At 37.7% G+C, this 19338-nt stretch overlaps 1 protein-coding gene across 3 annotated transcripts in view; it reads right to left on the bottom strand.

The window, feature by feature from the left end:
- NCOA2 (nuclear receptor coactivator 2) overlaps positions 1-19338 on the bottom strand; it is a 193223-nt gene that overhangs the window by 68198 nt on the left and 105687 nt on the right. For all 3 annotated transcript variants that reach the window (XM_065628012.1, XM_065628011.1, XM_065628013.1), the window contains 2 exons: positions 11914-12015; positions 10848-11020 (listed from right to left, as the gene is read on the bottom strand). In XM_065628012.1, the coding sequence (XP_065484084.1) occupies positions 10848-11020; positions 11914-11996 (256 nt within the window). In that variant the 5' untranslated portion in view covers positions 11997-12015. The remainder of the gene's footprint in view (positions 1-10847; positions 11021-11913; positions 12016-19338) is intronic.

Consider the following 19338-nt stretch of genomic DNA (forward strand, 5'->3'; position numbering starts at 1 on the left):
TAAAATCAGAATCTCAAGCAGATAGACAGATGGTGACTTAACTTTCAAGCTTAATAGTAATCACAATAATCATTTATATCAATCAGTGTAACACTCAAGGAGTCATTAGTAAGTTTTGTCACATTCCCTAAAACTATTTGCTGATTTCTTACTGCAGCACTAAGAGAAAAAACAGTATCAGAGAGATAACAGTGAATGGAATAAAACTGTCACAGGTATGGTGATTCTGGTCCCAAAACTATGGCTAAAGCCATACCGAAGGCAAGAGAGAGCATCCTTGGGGAAAAATGACAAACAAAACACACGATAATTAAAAGGAGAGAAAAGAAAACAGCAAAGGCTGAAAAATAAAGCCCTTCAAGAGAAAAGAGAAAAATACGTTAATACAAAGAAAATCCATTCTACATAAAATACCACTTTTGACAGCTAGTCACAGGAAGTATTGCATTCAGAAAAGTCAAGGGAGATATTAAGAAATAACTAAGAACAGCAAAATAAACTCAAACATTCAAATATTTCCTCCAAGCTACGGAGGTAAAAGGTTTTGTAGAAAAGAAGTCAGACAGGAAGAATTTTATGTTACTGGCACAAAATACCTCGATATTTTCCCACCCAACACTAAAACAAACCAAGAACAATCTAAATGAAGGTCTCTCTGAGTTTTACAACCTATATTTAGAATTTAGAACTTTGACATCTCTTCCTCCTTTTTTTTTTTTCCTCCATTTCCAAGTGAATCAATTGTTACACTTAAAACACTTCCTCTTCAATGTTGAACATAGGCCCAGACCTAATTTGACATAGAATAACTTGTCTCTGGAAGACATCTCCCCCAGAGGGATCATGGGAACTGCAGGTTGTTCCAAGTCTTTCTAGGAAATTGTGCCTCAGAAGAAAAAGTACCAGCAAAAGGCTAACGCTCTTCATGCTCACACATCTTAAGATGACAAGGGACCACTCTAACTGCCCAGCTGCATCTCTGTAAACGATCCCAAAGCGTTTCACCAAGTGCCTCCTGCATCACGTCAATAACCTCACTGAATACCTGTTTTGAAGGACACTGAAATCGGACTGGGAGGGCTGACAGAACCCACCAATTTCTTCATGAAGTTGCTTCAAATTTCAATTAATTTTCCACTAAGAATCTGCACCCTACACGTGAATTGGCTTTGGCTACATATTCCAGGTGTTAGGCCGCATCCTGCCCTTGCCTGTTGAAGAGTCCTCTGGGGAAGGACACTGTGTCGCTCCATGTCGCTGTGTGTCAATAAGCAAAGCAAGGTCTGCAGGGACAGGCCTTTCTGCTTCGGGATGAACAGAGCCTCCGTGAACAGCAGCACCACACTGCTGCTTCTTCCAAAGGGGCACATGGATGCTGTATCATATAACATGGCAGTATGTGGAGCATCTCCAGTTATGGAGTATCTACTCTGAAAGTTTACTACTTTAGCAGAACTTAAATTTATGTACTTTTCTGCCTCTGCTTTGTGACATTTGCTCCGATCTTGTGCGAGCTAAAGAGAGGTTTGCTTTCAGAGGGAAGAGGGAGAGTATGGGTGTGCTTAAGTGTGTTGTGCACACACTAGAGTACCCATTGTCTTGTAACATGCACATAAAATTTGCCAACACACTTCAATGATGAAAGGAAAGAGAAGGCATACACATCTCGGCCGTCTAACCATCTGCCTGAGGACATTCATGAGGAGCTCAACAGCGTACATGACAGAGCAAATAACTGACCATTTGCCACGTCATCCTTCAAACTTCAGTCTGTTTTTTTCTCCAGTTGCACACTGTGGGTTTTCATAAAAGGAACTGAAAAGCTGAAGTAGTAATTGTTTTTCATATCCTCAGTTGTTTCACATTTGAGGACCCCTATTTCTAACTAACTGTGCAGTTGTCCGTATGCAGAATATTTTACAGAAATAACAAAATGCATGATTAAGAACAGATGCAATTATCTTGGTTCTAGTTTAAAGACAGAGTCTTTGATCAATACCTCTTTAATGTGCCGTAAATCCACAGGTTTTCAGGATTCAAGCACAGTATGAAAAGCATTGCACCCTATTGTGAGTAAATATTGTATCATCACTTTCAGGCTGCAGTCTTTAAAAAGAAAAGATAAAAGCTGTGTAACAAAAGATAGGTTCCTTATAATAGATGATCTTTTTTTTTTTTGACTGAAGTATCATCACTACTCTCAGTAAATTGATTTGCTATTCCATAAATTAAGCTCCACAGAGACAGTCAAGTTAATAAGAAATCTCCTTCACTTACTTGCTTTACGTGCTGCTGAGATTAGTACATTACACACAGCAAGCCCTGGTGTTCTACAGACAGCACTTTTTACACCCCATACCTTCCAGCAACAAGAGACTACATACAAGCATGAGTACTCGAATCGGAAGCCCCCAATCTTCTTTAGCATCTAAACTCAGTATTTCTTATTGACCAGACACCTCTGAAGACAGAGCAGCTGGTGAGAAACACTAGACTCAAAAGCTTAGTTCAATGTTGTGGAAGGCTGGATGTATGCATACATTTCTGTATTTTATTCTTTTCTCGAATTTAAAATGCTAAATGCATTTATGCTTACAGTTCATAAGAGATTACATGATAAACTGCAAAGGAAAACATGTAAAGTTTTGAAGTTTAAAGTGCTTAGTGACAGTTTAAATGCAACCTGAGAACAATACACTATCTGCAAGGAGGTAGCTTCCAAAATCCTAAATTTCAGGAAGAGATGTCTCCTCCTTTCTTATACAGGACATTTTTACTACACTCCCAGAAGTAAAAAATACATAGACCATGCTATGACTGTTAAATATTAAACTAACAAAACTTTATTGAAAATAGTCCTGCAAAGAACAAAGAGGGAACACTTGAGACATATCCCCCAAAGCACGTTAAATACAGGAGAAACAGCTCAATCCTTCATAGCAGGGGTGTCAAACTTCTATATTTATACAGTCCTAAATTACATTCGGCCCTTTGAAGGCAACTGCGAGGCTGATGTGGCCCCTGGTGAAAATTAGTTTGACACCCCTACTTTATAGCATTCCCCAACATTGGTATTATAGATCTCTTAGATCGCAACCATGTCTGCAGCTACAGAACATAAAATAAATAACCATGCTCCACTAATTTGAATTATTTCCTCTCTTGGTCATTGAGAAGTTATAAAAAAAAGATCAAAGAAATGCAAAATACAAATAGGATAAAAAACAAACAAGCAAGTTTTCCTGTAACACCTGCGAATAATTACTGTATCTACCTGAAAAAGACCACTGTCTTAACAGTTAGAAGTAAACATTTAGTTTCTCTTCAAGTTTAAGCCAAAGCTTAGGTTTCTGGTCTAAAACTTCAAGAAAATTATCTCTAGAACTGAAGTCATCCATCACCAACAAGTAGAAGCTCATCGAGAAGAGACACTTCACAGGAGGTTCCACTTATATATATGAGAAGAAACTTGTTCACGGTGAGGGTGATAGAACACTGGAACACGCTGCCCAGGGAGGTTGTGGAGCCTCCTTCTCTGGAGACATTCAAAACCCGCCTGGACACCTTCCTGTGTAACCTCATCTAGGTGTACCTGCTCCAGCAGGGGGATTGGACTAGATCTTTTGAGGTCCTTTCCAAAACCTAGCATTCTGTGATTCTATGAAGTGACAGTCATCACCTGACACCCTGCAATGCCCAACAGCTCCAAGAGAGCTGTGGGCATTAGCCCATGGCTCAGTCATTGCTGACACACTTGGAACTCTGTTGGAGGTGGCCCCACCAAGGACCGCTGGTGAGACAGATCCTCTCCTCCCGGTCAAATCAAAGATACTGCTCAGACTCACCACACAACTGCACAAATGCTACTGTCAGAGTAAGGGAGGGAAAGGAAACTCCTGGCCAAGAGGAGGGCAGTGATGGTGGGACCAGGGCTTTTAACAGCTACTTCATTTCCCGTAAGTTCATCTGCAGCCTGTACATCAACATCCTTAGGACCACTCTACTATTGCTCTTAGTCAAAATAAATAATAACTAAATTGACCTAAATCTCCTAATCAGATGATCAGTAAACAGATCCATTAACTGGGGGGAATAAGACTATATTTATTCTAAAACAGCACATAGGATTTTAACCATTATTAGGAAGCAAAAAATGACAACAATCCACTAAAGCCTATTAAGGGCACAGATTTTACACTGGTTTCACAATTTTGAGTACAAGTTCAATGATTATTTTTGTCTGTTTTCTTGAAGCAAGAGAATCTGAGAAGCACAGACTGGTTTGGGTTGGATGAGAACTTTAAAGATCATCTAGTTCACCCCTCCTGCCATGGGCAGGGACATCTTTCACTAGATCAGGCTACTTAAAGCCCCATCCAACCTGACCTTGAACGCTTCCAATGATGGGGCATCCACAACTTCTCTGTTCCAGCGTCTCACTATCCTCATCATAAAATAGTTCTTCCTTACATTCAATCTAAATCTGTCCTCTTTCAACTTAAAACCATTGCTCCTTGCCCTGCCACGACAGGCCTCACTAAAAGGTCTCCCTCTGTCTTTTCTATAAGCCCTCTTTATATATTGAAAAGCCACAATAAGGTTTTCCCTAGAGCCTTCTGCTCTCCAGGCTGAAGAATCCCAACTCTCTCAATAGTTTGAGCCCAGTGTGGACATAGGTATATGTCATAAAGGCATCTTCAGCTACTCCTCTGATCAGTCATTAATTAAATTATAACACTGCTTCCACGGAAAACTATTAGTATAGCTGAAGTTTCATAACTTATGCGTAGATAAGATCTAAGCCAACTAGTCCGCATGACATGCAACTCCAGTAAAATAAGCAAACCCCAGGAAATCTACCACTTGATGGGTTTGCTGGCTAATGACTACTTTTCATCAAAGCCAGAAAAGAAACTGATGGTCTGCATTACCTAAAACCAGTTTCAATTCTTCATTGAATCAGTAGCTCTCTGGAGGCATGCAAGTAATAAAGTCAACATAACCGGATATTTAGCCAAAGAGCTTTACAAGGTACAAAGGAAGATCGAAGCCATTTTCAGTGCATCACTCTCAGCTGTAAGTAGAGGAGACAGCAAAGCAAATTCGGTAATAGATTTTTTTGTAGATGTTCTGCATAAATTTCTCAACTTTCCAGCACAAATTCCTCTGACACTTAATTCAGTCTTAAAATCCTATCAGGCTGAAACATATAGCACAGCACATATACATATACAGCACATATAAATAATAATAATAGCCATGCACAACTCCTTAAAAAAAAGACTGAAAAGTTGCTATAAATTTTAAATCTCCTGCCATCTCAAATATGATTCACAAAAAAAATATAACTACAGTAAAATTCACCAACTGGAATATTTGCGAAACAAACACCAACAAACAAAACCCAAGTCTGAATACACCCTCTCGTCTTAATATCCTGATTTGGTAAGATATTTATGCACATAACTTTAAACCTTTAAGTAGTTCCACTGACTTAACAGGGATTACTCATCTGCTTAAAGTTAGGCAGTTGCTTAAATACCTTGGGAAATATGAATCTAAATTCAGATCTGATAAATTCAAAGTAGCGGCAGCCAAAGTAACACCTCATTAGAGCTTTAAGACCATGCTGCTTTGCTTCTGCAAGCAATTTTACTTGCATACTGGCACTGGAGGCAACAACAGAATATTTGCAGGAGTGACCCTGTGATTACAAAGTAGTACTGCTACAGGGAAGCAAAAACTGGTTTTGCTATCGAATGTAAAGCCATAAAAAGAAGATACATATGATTAACAACAAGCCTTCTTTTTTTATTTTATACAGGTTCCATTGCTCTTGCATGTCTCTCTTCACCAAGTACTTCTCCTTCTCCCAACGTTGCTGAGCTTTCACATGGTGATTCATTCTGCCCAAGGTCCGTCTTTTAAGGCTATTCTGAAAACAAGATCTGACAACTCAAAAGTGTACATTAACAGGTAGACTGATAATTACCACCCTCGTATCCCTTCCCTGTATTACTCAAAAGCTGATCTACAGAGCACAAAACCTCTTCAGAAACTGGTGACACATATAAGTTGAACTCTGCAGGAAAATGGAACTGAGACACAAAATCACATTTGGGGATACTTTGGCACAGTAAGTTATATCCCACCACATATGAGTCTACATAAGACAGGTGGATGCCATCCAAAAAAAAGGCTCCAGAAAACAGAAAGGCATGGAGAGTAGAAGGAGAAAAATAAGAGGTACAGACCTGGAGTTTAATAAAAGGTACTCAGGGGACTTGAGAGAAAAACAAACAAACAACGTCTTGTACTTCATGTCAGGACACGTTCTTCAGCACTCCAACTGAAGGGGCCAGAGGAGACTGCTTAGCTAGAGAAACTGCTGAAGAAGCTTAAGGTGATCTTCAGTATTCTCTGTACCTACTGCATTGCTGATATCCACAGGAGAGGGTAAAAGCACAACAACATAATGAAGAAAAGGAGCTTTCAAAGCCTGAACCAGGAGATGTTCAAGCAGTGAAACATAACAAATAACTTTTGCTTTAAAATGTGAACTATTTACCTGCTGAGACTGAGGTTAGTATGATGGATAAAAAGAGCTTAAAATTAAGGGCAAAGATTTAATTTTTATATAATGCTTAATAGCTAGAATAAAAAACCAAATCAGCTAAAGGGGTACAGATCAACCAAAGAGAATAATGAGAAAGAAAAAAGCTAACATAATGAGAGGAGTCAGGGAGATGACAATATTCAAGGAAAAGGTCTACTGTACGTATGAAATCAAATCAGATTGATGTGAAACAGAGCAACTCGCTGGAAACTAAGGAAGAAAATCCAGACTCCTTTTATTTGCTGTCAGACTTTTGTTGCCTTCAGATATTAGAAAGCATTTTCAGCTGAAATGAAATTGTCTTAAGTGCTGAAGTTGTTTCTTAAAAATAAGGTAGGATCCTAAAATCAATCATACATTATTTTACTAACTGTATTTCTTAAGTGCAATCAAATGGCTTTATAGTTTCCTGGCTGTCTGGCACATAAAGTAACATTTATCCCCAGTGGTCTTTACACTCACCTAAGCCAAGCTTTTTCAATTAGGCACACGCAAATTGGAACTTACTGTGCTTGTACACATCTGTGTACATCATGAACACATCTGCCACATATATGACTATTATTCTTTCAAAGTAACAACACAGACTGCAAATAACAGGAGAACTTACACTTTCAGTACCATGTAACACAACCGTAAACCCACCATTTCATACCACTTCTATGCTATAAATAAAAAACTGAATGAAATTTTTACCAAGTGCTTGAAACACAAGTCTCAAATCCCCAGCAGAAATATCCAGTTAAGATTTACATGAATATAACTTCTGTTTCATCTTCATGCTAAAATCACATTTTTTCATCTCCTCTGGACATACACAAATCTCTATCCAATCATTGTAATATAATATTGTAAAAGTCCTCAGTAGAAAATTAAGCTTTTTATAAAGAAACTTGTCTTAATTTTCCCAAGTACTGAAAACATTTAAAACCCCAGATTAAAACTACATGCAAGGGTTACATCTTCCAAATATCTTTAATTGTTCTAATGAAATTCAGCTACAGGCATATATTTATAACTTGCTTTCAAATTGTAATAAACCGAATCTCGAACATACCACAACTAAAAAATCCTTGAAGTATATACTGTGAGAAATGATATAAAGATAATAGATATAGTATTGCAAATACACATTTGCATGCAAAATAGACCAGGGTAACATTATACTAAATTATATAGTATTACTACAGCAAAATATCTACTACTTTTTTCAGCTACCAGCCCAGCAAGCTTGACATGGGAAATGAATATCAATGTGTATTTCTTCCTTCCTCATTTTCATTCCTAGAACCTAGAATAAAGTCTCCTTGTCAAATCTCAGCAGCAGCTACAAAACCTATTGCTTTCAGTGGCTTTACAAGGTATTTATAACTGACGGTGCTTTTATAAGTAGCTAGACCTTAATGTGCAATTCTATTTAAAGACGAAGAAGAAAATTTGTGAAGAATTTTTAGTATTTCAAAAATCCAAACTCTTCACTAAAACTTCTAGATAATAAAATTGTAAAATAAATTTTCACTAATTTAATCTAATCTGTCTTTGAGGAAATCCAGAGCAGACCCACTGCACAAAAACTGAGCCATCTTAATTTTTGTTAGTGCAGAATCACTCAGGAATTTCAGGACAGTAATTTAGTTTTCTCCTACGGGTATTTAGTGTAACACTAAACATCAAAAAACATCTTCACTGTAAGAAAATATGATTTTTAAGCTGAGTCTCCTGGCACTTTACACGAGTATAGTATTATTTTCACAATTTTGTTTTAGAAACAAACATCGTTAAGATAATGCAAGTGTTTCACCATTGTAAAGATTTTCTAACACCTCTTGGCAGTGGAAAGGCAATCAGAAAGATTCAGAACAACCCAAGAGTTAATGCTTTTGAATGTTGAATATATATAAGCACAGGATTCCCAATGTGAGGTGATAAACTACCTAAAAAGCACGAGACAGAGACAGTAATAGCCCCTTTAGGTCTCCAATCTGTTTGCCTTGCTTAGGTCAGGGGTTTTTGTGACACTCAACCAGAGTATAGATGTCCTGTATTCATACAGTTTGAGAGTTTATTATATGTGAACGCTATTTGTTAATGAAATGCCTGATCCAAAACCATGTTGCATTTCAGAATATGCTATCATTCGAACTTTTTCTTAAATGGAAAAGCCTTTTAAATTTGCTATTACAACAAGCAGATGTAGCTTCTATGTAGACATTGGTATAAAACTTTTAAATTAGTTTAAAGGAATAATTTCAAATACTCTAATCTTTGTTTCTAGGTCCTGAGATGCTATTAATGACCACTTTGAAGGTCTCCGTGTCTTGCAATGCTCCTTAGAGAGGCTTCAAGTGTAGTCTGTACCTGCTATGAATTTTATGTAAAGACCCAAACAGTTATCAGACACACTAATTGTTCTCAGCTGAAGAACCTTGTGCAACAAATTAACATCATAAAAGGTAATTTAGTATCTGTATTGCTCAAGGGTTCCAAACTACTTCTACTTGTTGAAATAATAAGTATTCATAGCACTTTACTCTGTCTTTAGAATTGTATTTTCAGTTGGTTTTGCAATAAAACTTCATGAGCTTAGGAAGTCAAGTGTACATTCAGATCTGGTACAATTCTGGCCTATGATGACTTAAAGAATTTACATGTAACCTGGTCTGATGAGTATGAACACTTTATAATAATATGAAAACAGTTTTTATGTTATTGGTCCTGAACAACAAAACCCTGGATTTGCCAAAGTTGTCAGTAGTTACAGCCAGATTTTCAGACTGGACACTCTAGAACTGCTGAGAGAATTACCAAGTGGACTAACAGATTTTTCTCTGTGTAGCCACTTCCCAGGAAAACACAAGTTTTTGTCCTTATCCATTCTCAGGAAAGGATACAAAGAATGTGTTTCTTGGTGATAGCAAAACAAAAATCCAAAACTGAAAGTGAGAAAATGAAGGAGAAAAGAAAATAAGGTGAAAAAAATATCTCGAAAGCCAGCAAGGTGCAAAACTATGATGGACACTGTGCCAGGTTAAGAGCTATACTTCTAATATGGAGCACGGTAACTTCACTAAAATATCCATTTTAAAAATTACTCCAACCTAATAGCAATTAGACAAGAACAAGCTGAAAAACAGGAGCGTTCCCAAAGATTAATCCATTAGAACCATTTTGGAGGCAGCTGACACAATTTGACACTTTCCATTTAGCTTTGAATAGGCTGTTGTCTGAAACTGCAGATCTACTTTTCTATTTGTTTTAGAAATAAATCTGTATCTAAATTATGCAACACGTAATCTCCACTTTTATAACTTCACACGTACAGTATGGAAAAGGAAGCATTATCTTCCCACAGAAATCACAGAACACTGAAAAAGTGAAGATACTAATTGAAGTGTTTGAAAGCTAATGCAACTGCTCTAAACAGTTTATAAAGAGATTGCAATCTTCTACATTAAAGCAATATGCACCTACCTCAAGAATTTGAATGTGCCCAAATCACCTGCAGTGCTATTCATGCCTGCCCAGATACACCCGTGCCACAAAACCCACTTCCAAAAATGTAAAGTTTCTAAAAGATTTGTTTGTTTGTTTTCTTTAAATAGGAAATATATCAAAAGAAAATAAATACAAAACTAATCTTCCATACAAAGAACCGGAAGAAAACTGTCACGTTCTCTCGTTTACATTTATAACAGGACCCTATCTAGAGATTAGAATAGTTTCAAATCTATTGTAGTTGAGGATATGATGTCATCATTGAAGGGACACAGATAATTTAGTCCACAATATCTATTCATACCAACGAAAGAAAGCAAAAAGGGGGATGCAGAATACTTTCATACCCCACTCTCCTGGATTATTCCTATTTTACATGGATTCATCATGCATGCAAGCATGTATAAGCAGTCTTTTTATTTTTTCCTCCAAAACCTTCTGCTAGTTTAACTTCTGTTAAAGCACAACTGATTTCAATTCCACTAGATGCACACATTGGACTGACTCAATTTCCCTCTCTCTGGGCAGTTTCTGAATTTTCTGTGAAGCTTATTTTTAAAATACTGAACATGATACTTAACATACTCAATTTAAATGACATTACAGAATTTTTCATTACTGATTAATAAAACCTGGGAATTTGCTGAAGAAAAACTGAAGAGACTATCAAGTTGGCCAAAAATAAAGTAACAATCAACACAGAAAATATTCAAAGTCAATTAATTAGTCTTCTTACCTTGTTCTTTTATCTGACGAATTTGCTTCACAGTTTCTTTCAAGATTGCACATTTGTCAGGTTTAAAGTTAAAGTTGTCAATATCATTAAAATTTGCAAAAATCAGTTCTGCAAGTTCTTCTATGTATTTATTCTCTTGCTCACGATTGCGTTTCTCGGTGCTTCTTTTAGGGCTGAAAGAAGAGTTTATAACAATGTATTTAACGTCAGCTTGTCTGCCTTCTGGCCAGTTCAAAGATAATTTCAAATGGTTTGAGAGTACTTTAACAAACAGAACTGCCCTCTCTCACTACAAAAAATATAACTTACAAGTTTCTCAAGCAGAAAGGTTTCCTCTGGAACAAGCAAAGAAGCATTTAAAAAAACATCACTTATTTTTGCCCAGGAGTCATGTTTTTGTTTCAAAAGAGGTTTGGGATATTAAGTTCGAAATAGAAGATTAACTGGTGGGAGGTGGGATTTGAATATTTACAAGTATCCTTCCTCATCATGTTGAGAATCCAAGGAGTATCAAATAGTGACAACGAGTAAAAACATAAAACAGCTTAGAAAGTTAAACCAAACGATCCGTAATTCCTGCATCCATGTGATGATACAAAAGACAGCCGTGAGAAAAAATGCTGAATGAGTGGTTATGCTTTAAAAATTATTTGTGTTAGTAAGGCAAATGCTGTAACACAGCAAAATATTTTTCAAGTCCCTGATTAGGATGTACAAGCAAGGTGGTAAAAAAATCCTAGGTTGCCAGATGAGTAACTGAACTCTCTCTGCAGTGATCAGCCAAAAAATATTTTTACATAGCTCCTATATTGTCCCCCCTAAAAGGTATATTTTGGCACCAGACTGGACTTAAAACAAACAAGACTAAGAAAAGACAATACCTCCCCACTCCCCATCCCAAACCCCACATCAACATAGAATTACCAAATCAGAGTAGTTTGGTACTGACTTCTCTCTGCGAGAATGGCTAGTTTGTCATTTTCTAATGTCTAAGAATAATATGTGCACATGTAACATTTTTTCTAAGTCTTTCTCCTTCAGCATCTTCAGACATAAATGGTCTAACCTGGGTCCAAGCTGATCAGGATCCTTGCGCTTTCTTGACTCTGTCCTGGATGGGTCAGAGGTATTTTCTCCCATCCCACTCATCTTGAACACATATCAGCAACTAAAATGAAGAAAATGCAAGAAAGGTTTATGGTGAAAAAGTCATGAGTTCTGTGTTCATATTTCTAAGTTTCTTCTTCCATGCTCAATTCATTTTTTACTTGGCAAATCTATCATTTGAAATTGTTTGAAAGTTACCAATAAAAATACTGTGTTTATGACCCCACGAAATGCTATACAAAACTCCTTCAGAAGAAAATTTGTGGTGGGCAAATAAAGCATTATCATCTCTTTGATTGTTATCATTTATGTAAGAACAGGTAAGTATGTTTTGTGCCTGGGTTGCTGAATTTTTGTGGCAATTCTGCAAGGCTGAATGAGGAAAGACAAAGGAAAAGCCATAGTGCCACACAACCAGAAACACACAACAGAATTGAAATACATGAAATTAAACGCATCCCAGCCACATGAAAAGGTAGCACATGCAGCTTTAGTCAAAAATCAGAAGATAATGCTTGCAACAAGTACACATACAATATCATAGAAACAGAACATCTATCAACACCAGAGATCACTGAGGAACTGGTAAAATATTTTGTACATATAATCTACCTCATAAAGAAAACATCTTGTCAAGCTATGGTGTTAAGACAACAGCAGCTTATTATAATTTGTGCAATAAACAGCTTGTGGAAATCCTGGTTCACTCCTGGTCATCTGTTGTCCTACACACCACCAGAGCATCGTCTGCCCCAGATTACATACTCCTCAATAAGTATCGATATTCTGGAGACAGAAAACACTATTACAGAGGGCATGGGGAGATGATGTAAATGATTAAAAAGCTCATGCAACACAGGGCATGTATATTTACACGTACATACATACTGTCAACATTTTAAGAACAACCCACTTCAAGAGCAGCAAGAAGGCCCAGCAGAGCAGAGCTGAGCTCTCAAAGGGAAGATTCACCATCACAAACTCCATCATTCTGTACTTGCTGGGACACTCCCAGTGACCCCAGTCAGGGCATTCAAGTTCCACATCAACGCTGACCTTACTGCAGGGCATGAAACATCTACCACCGCCTCCAGCGTGGCCTGTGGCACTGGCTGCTCCTTTACAACTACATATTTTACACTGATATCTAGTCCCAGCAGTTACTCACATCATAATTTATCTAAACACAAAAGCAGAAATACACATTTGTCTAACTGGTTAGGAGCTAAGCACCTTATTGAAAATATGCAGTTTCACAAGTATGCAACAGCATTTCTCCATAGAAGGAGCAATATACTGTTAAGAAAATAATTAAAAGAGAATTTGTGAGGACACAGCAGTTCCAGGTCTCTGTCAGTGGAGAGCTGGAACCGTCCTTGGGGCTCTGTTCCAATGACTAAATTTTTCACTGACTGGAGTGAGGAAAAAAAAACATATCAGCATGATGAAAGCCATCCATTCCTGAGATCATCTTGGACCCTGAGCCAAACTCAGATGGTGACATAAAGTTCAGAAGAAAAAACAGGCTGGGGAGTCCCTTTGTTTCTTATGCTTCCCAAGTAATAACAGAGAAATATAAATTGGTTAACTATTTTTCTTTAGAAAAGCAAGCACAATAATTTATGAAAACCTGTCAAACATTCAACAGTCATCATCTCCCGCAAGAGGAATGAGAATTAAAGTCAGAGTAAGAGGGGAACACCCTCCTCCACTCCTCCTTTCCCCCCTAAGAAAAGAAATCCAAACAGTTATTGACAGTTTCCCCACCTACTCCGTCAGCCTTACTTTGAAGAGAAGATTTTTTGTACAGGAATCCAAGTTTCACCTGTGGCTTCACCAACGCATAGCTCAATTCTTTTTGCTTTCACACTGATGCTATTCTGTAGGAACTCTACTAGGTCTATGGTACCAACCTTCAGAGGACACACTAACAACTAAACTCCCACCACAAACGTCTGAAATTCATCCTTCTGTATTTAAGGGAACAAAAGTGGTACCATTACTATGAAACTAGTACCTTCTTCTCCCCATATTAAACACAGCGTCTGGGTCGAAACAAACATTTCACTTATCATTAGTATTATTTTATTTGCACTTACAGGCCATTATGTCTTTTTCTCAGCAGAGAAATGAGCTACCCGTTTATTTTTACTCGAAGTTTTTCTGGAAATCTACCAGCCACTACCATGTTTGCTTTCTGTTCTCCCTGTATCTTAACTAAAAATCACGTTCTATACCTCAAAGATCCGTATAGGCTTAGCAGCTCCTGTGCTGTAGGTGCCAGTGCTCAAGAGCAGAATGCAAAATCCAGAATTAGGTGCCTTGGAAAGTAGAGAGATGGACAGATGATCTAAAAAATCTCACAGGCCAAAATGAAAATAACTCAGCAGTATCCAGTACAAAGTAGTAAATTCAAAAGGTTGTGTCCCCAAACCCTTCCTCCCTAGGTATTTAGGGGCTGACTGGGATAGGTAAAGTGCTGCTGTTCTCTTGGGATTCCGAAATTCCCTCCTGCGTTAGGAGACATGAGAAAGAATCACCTTTGAGAAGCTATGGATAGATAATCTGCTGCCCTGCTCTTCCAAAATGCTACGTACCAACAAAACCAGCCAGAAACTGGGCGTCAGAGATGCAGTTCCCACTTTGCAGAGGGGTTTCAAGTCTGTATTTTTCTCCATGCAGGACAGCCTCCTAGGCGGCAGGCTGTTTGCTTGCCAAAACTGGATGTTTGTGAAGCAAAGAGAGCAACGTTAATTAACTCTTGCGGTGCCACGGGAAATTTTAGGCGTGTGGTCCATACCAACTAAACTCACAGGTAAGTACTTCAAACACAGTCTTAAGACACAAGGGATTGCGGTCTGAACCCCTGAAGCTGAGGAGGAGAACAAACATGGATCTCCCGTTGCCCAGCAATGACCCTAACAAGTCAAGTCAAAGAGGCGAGCACCCTCCCAGTTTCCACATGTCTTTTAAAAAGAAAGCAGCTATTTCAATTTTTTTTCCATGAGCAAATTCACATTCAAGATCTACATATACTACTAGATGAAGATCTCTGGAAGGTCTAGGAATCTCTACAAATTTAATGTGGCATAAGCAAGGAACTAAACCCACATTTTTCAGAAGAAAGTACTTCTCAACACATGTAGTACCAAAGAGCAGGTACCTAGGAAACTTTCAAGCGAAAAGGGAAAAACCTCATGAACTTAGACTGGAACTGATAGATTAATTTAAGATATACAAACATCTGTGGATCAGGAGCAGCGGAATTGCCTATAGTGGTTTTTAGTTCAGCCTTAACTCCCTCCATACACATTATTTTATCCATCTCAAAATTCCTTGGTTATTCACTATTATGAATGGTCTTGTAATACACAAAATTTCATAACATTAAACAAATTAATATTTTAAACAAGATAATTTAGTAACTTTTGAAGTTGTTCTAAATATCCTTTGGCTCCTGAACCACACAGATAGCTTCTCAGACCAGAAAATAAAACACCCAAACTTGAAGTCTGAATTTTTTCAGGAAACATGACAATTCAAAACTGAAGTGACTGCAAGTAGAATGACAAGTCAGAGGCTCAAAGTTTTACTCCAACAAATCTCCCCTATAGGGAACTACCTTAGATTAGAAAGCAGCATTCACCCTGCTCCTCTGATCTTTCTATACATCTCTGTAGGAATTTGCAGAAAAAAAAGAAAGATCAAGAAATCGAACAGTTCAGTTCATTTAGTGCTTTAGAATAAAGGGAAATGTAGTATCAGCTCTTCTATATGTCTCTGAAACAAAAATCAAGAAAAAGTGCTTATTTAGAGTGGTATAGACTACGAAAAGGATTAACCAAATTAGGAATTAGTAAAAGCAAAACTAGCAGTAATCACTGCATTGAGGAGCGAGAGAGAGAGAGACATATGTTTGTTAATGAAAAAAATAGCATCATGATATGTCAGATGCTGAACTAAACCAATTTTTATTTGAAAGCAAATGTCTTATGAAGCTGAATTTGAATGCGTGTCTTGCAGAATGAGCTGTCATGCAAGACCAGACACTCCCTTTTGTATTGTCTAGGTTGTCTGGGAGCTGTACTGCAATCCAAAATACAAACATAATATTCCACTATGTGATTAGTATTTTGCCTCCAGTGGTGGTAGCAGATTTTTCTTCTCAGTACATATTAAGGTTTTTTCCATTTTTCCTACCAAAACCCCCTACAAAAATAAGTAAGAGCTGAACTTCTAATGCTGCCTCAGATGCCCCTCAAGCTTCAATTCCACTGGGCATCAATGAGAAGCAATGGAAAGATAAATACACTCACTGGCAGCATTTTCATTCAAGGAAGGAGATAATTAGAGAACCAGAATTATTATTACTAAAAATACCTAAAGAACTAATTTTAGTCTCCAACAGATGACCTGTACCAACAGGATATCTCAGGTCAGTAAATACTTTCTTTGTATTTACATTTAACACCAGAGGTACATTTTCCTGCTCTGTTTTGCTGCCAGAGGCCTAAGCATCCAAAACACTTGTAGACAAAATCTCTAATTTTTCCAATTGCTAAATGTAAATCACAAATGCTGAAAATTTAAATTAATAAACTCTTGGACAGTATACATTAGTAATTAGACGCATTGAGACCTAACCAGTTTCTACCAGATGTTGAGAGATTAGAAAAGACAAAACGTGAAAGAGGCTTCAATTAATTTTTTCTTCTTGCTATCAGTAACAAAACAATAGTTTCTACTGTCATCATGACAGCACATCCTCCTTCACATCCTCCATCAGCAACCGCTCTGAGAGTACACAGAGAGGCTTAACCTAATTATAAAGCAATAGTAAACACGATATTTTTACATGACATTCATCTTTCAAAGGGAAAAAAATAAAACTATGTAAACTCGAAAATAAAACACATGGGAGAAAGAAAGAAAAATAGAAGCCTCTTGAAGGAGAACACGAAGAAATATTAGCACAAATCAGTTGTATGAATTTATAACGTCTCCTCTACTTCTCATGTGCCATGAAGGAACATGGCATACAGACTAAACCTTCCAGCACTGATCCTCGGCATCAGTGAATCCAGTTAATCATCCAGAGTCAATGCAGAAGAAGATAATGTGCATTTTATCTCTTATCAGGGCAGGCCATCTTCCAAACAAGGCCTGTTAAACTGTCAGATTTATTATAAGCCTAACAAATGCAGTTAAAGAATAAATGAGGATTACACCTTCAAAGCTGTTATTTCAATCTGAAAAGTAGCAAACAAAAGGTAAAGTACCATATAGCGGACAATCAGGTAGCAGTACTATACTACCACTCTTCCAGTACATAATGCATGCATTTAGTGTAGATACAACTGATAAATATAGAAGTGGCTTATTAAAGCCACTGTTTTGTTGAGTAACAAACAGCAAAAACACTGTTTACTGACCAAAAATACTACAAGTCAGTGAAAAGTTTGGCAAAAATTTTCTCTTAACAGCCCAATTAAAAAAATATAAACAGCTCATACTCCTGTGGTTAATTATAAACTCTAACATACGCCATTACAATTCATACTTTTTTCCTGTGAAGTTCTCATGACTAGAAGCTTTCAGTCTCAAGTTTCAAAATTACTGATGTACTCTGTGTAGCATTAATTCCGGTAGAAGCCAGGGGAAAGTTGGAAGTCACATGCAACTTCTGATTCTTCACATTTTTCCCAGCTTATGAACTCTTTTTTTTCACTGGCTGCATTTCTGAATCAGAAAATATTTAGTATTGATACACACTTCAATCTTCAACCCTTTTGAAGAAGGCAATGCTTACTAGCTGCTTTCCCAGGCCTCCAAAGGAAACGGCTGTCAGAGGCAGGATAAGATGCTAGATCAGAGACTGGAGCCACTGGAGCCCAAGCTTTTACTGGTGAGCCACAGCAGGGCAAGAGGAAGGGCTGCTCGCACTCCCAGCACTTTGCATCGTAGCACCCGTCAGAATCCCAATCAGCTAATTGAGCCCCACGCACCGCACTGCGCTCAGACAAGCTCAGCCTCCTCACCTGCAAACTTTCTCTTGCCACGGGTATTTTGACAAATCCAGAAAGACATGAATAAGAGTTTGGAAATGAGTAAAAAAATAGAGGTGAAAGTCAAGAGAAATAAAAGGAACAGGGTAAAACCAACCAACCAACCCACCCACCCACCCTGTATTGTCTGGTAAAATTAAATTAAAGCAAGAGATCCAATGCTAAAAAGTTTGACAGAAAACAAAGTTAAAGATATATTAAGCTATCCTCCTGCATCCCTGGTATACCTAAGTCATATGTTCTACAACCAACTACTATACCCATCCTTCATCACTGAACACTAGGAATTGGGATATACCCCAAACAAAACAATGCCAGTCTGCCAAAATAAGCAAGATGTCCAGTACCTCAGTTGGTGATGGTAACTTCATATTAAAAATAAAATTAACTTATTCAAGGGTATGTTTTTTTCCTGAAGCGGTCCGACCACTTTCGCTATAGATGGAACTGCCTAAAATCTTTGCCACCCTACAGCAGTCATGCAGTATAAAGCAAAAACACAAAACAGTTTCTACAAGGAAGGTGGTAGCAGCAAGCTGAAAAACTCTAGTTAAAGGACTTGTACTGAAGTCTGATGTGCACCTATTGCCTTTTCTATCTGAAAAGAACACTTGTAACTTAGAAGATACACTTTCATTTTGAAGGAGAGACTTTTACAAATAACATTAAAACAAGGTTTATGGTAATATTTACTATCTTCTACTTTGTTCCTGGAACCCACAAACTAGAACTAAGAGAAGGAACATAATTTACTAGCAAATGTCATTGAGCCCCTGTATAAAAGAACAGAGAACTGGCTCCAACACTTAGTACCCACATTTTTGCTCAGTCTACAAAAAGCTGTAACAGACTATAAACGAATGCTTAAGCTGAAGGCTCCTTCCTCAGCAATATCTTTTCCCTTACTCCTGTGTAATGGCTTTAGAGTGGTGTATTAGACAGTAAGAAGAAGACATATTCCATTTGCAGCCTGAAAGCCAATAACGCTCATGAATTTTTTAGCTGAAAGACACTTCAAGATGCCACTGGGAAGCCCGTCTAATAAACACATTAGGCTGCAAAGGGGCGGCAGCAGCTCTTTTAACACATGCTGTAACAATCAAATAAATGGCTAACGTTAATGTTCAGTGTTACAGCCTGGTATTTAATAGGACTTTCCTTAAAACCCACCTAAATCTTGAAGGAGAAACAGTTTTTTCTCAGCTACTCAAAACCACAGGTTTGAGAAGACCCTGGTTCTGCTGGAGACTTTGCAAAAACCCCTCCAGGCTGAGCCCAGCACAGTGAGACAGCTCCTACCTCTGTATTCCCATAGACTA

The sequence above is a fragment of the Caloenas nicobarica genome, chromosome 2 (assembly GCF_036013445.1).
Source record: "Caloenas nicobarica isolate bCalNic1 chromosome 2, bCalNic1.hap1, whole genome shotgun sequence".
Classification (NCBI taxonomy): Eukaryota; Metazoa; Chordata; class Aves; order Columbiformes; family Columbidae; genus Caloenas; species Caloenas nicobarica.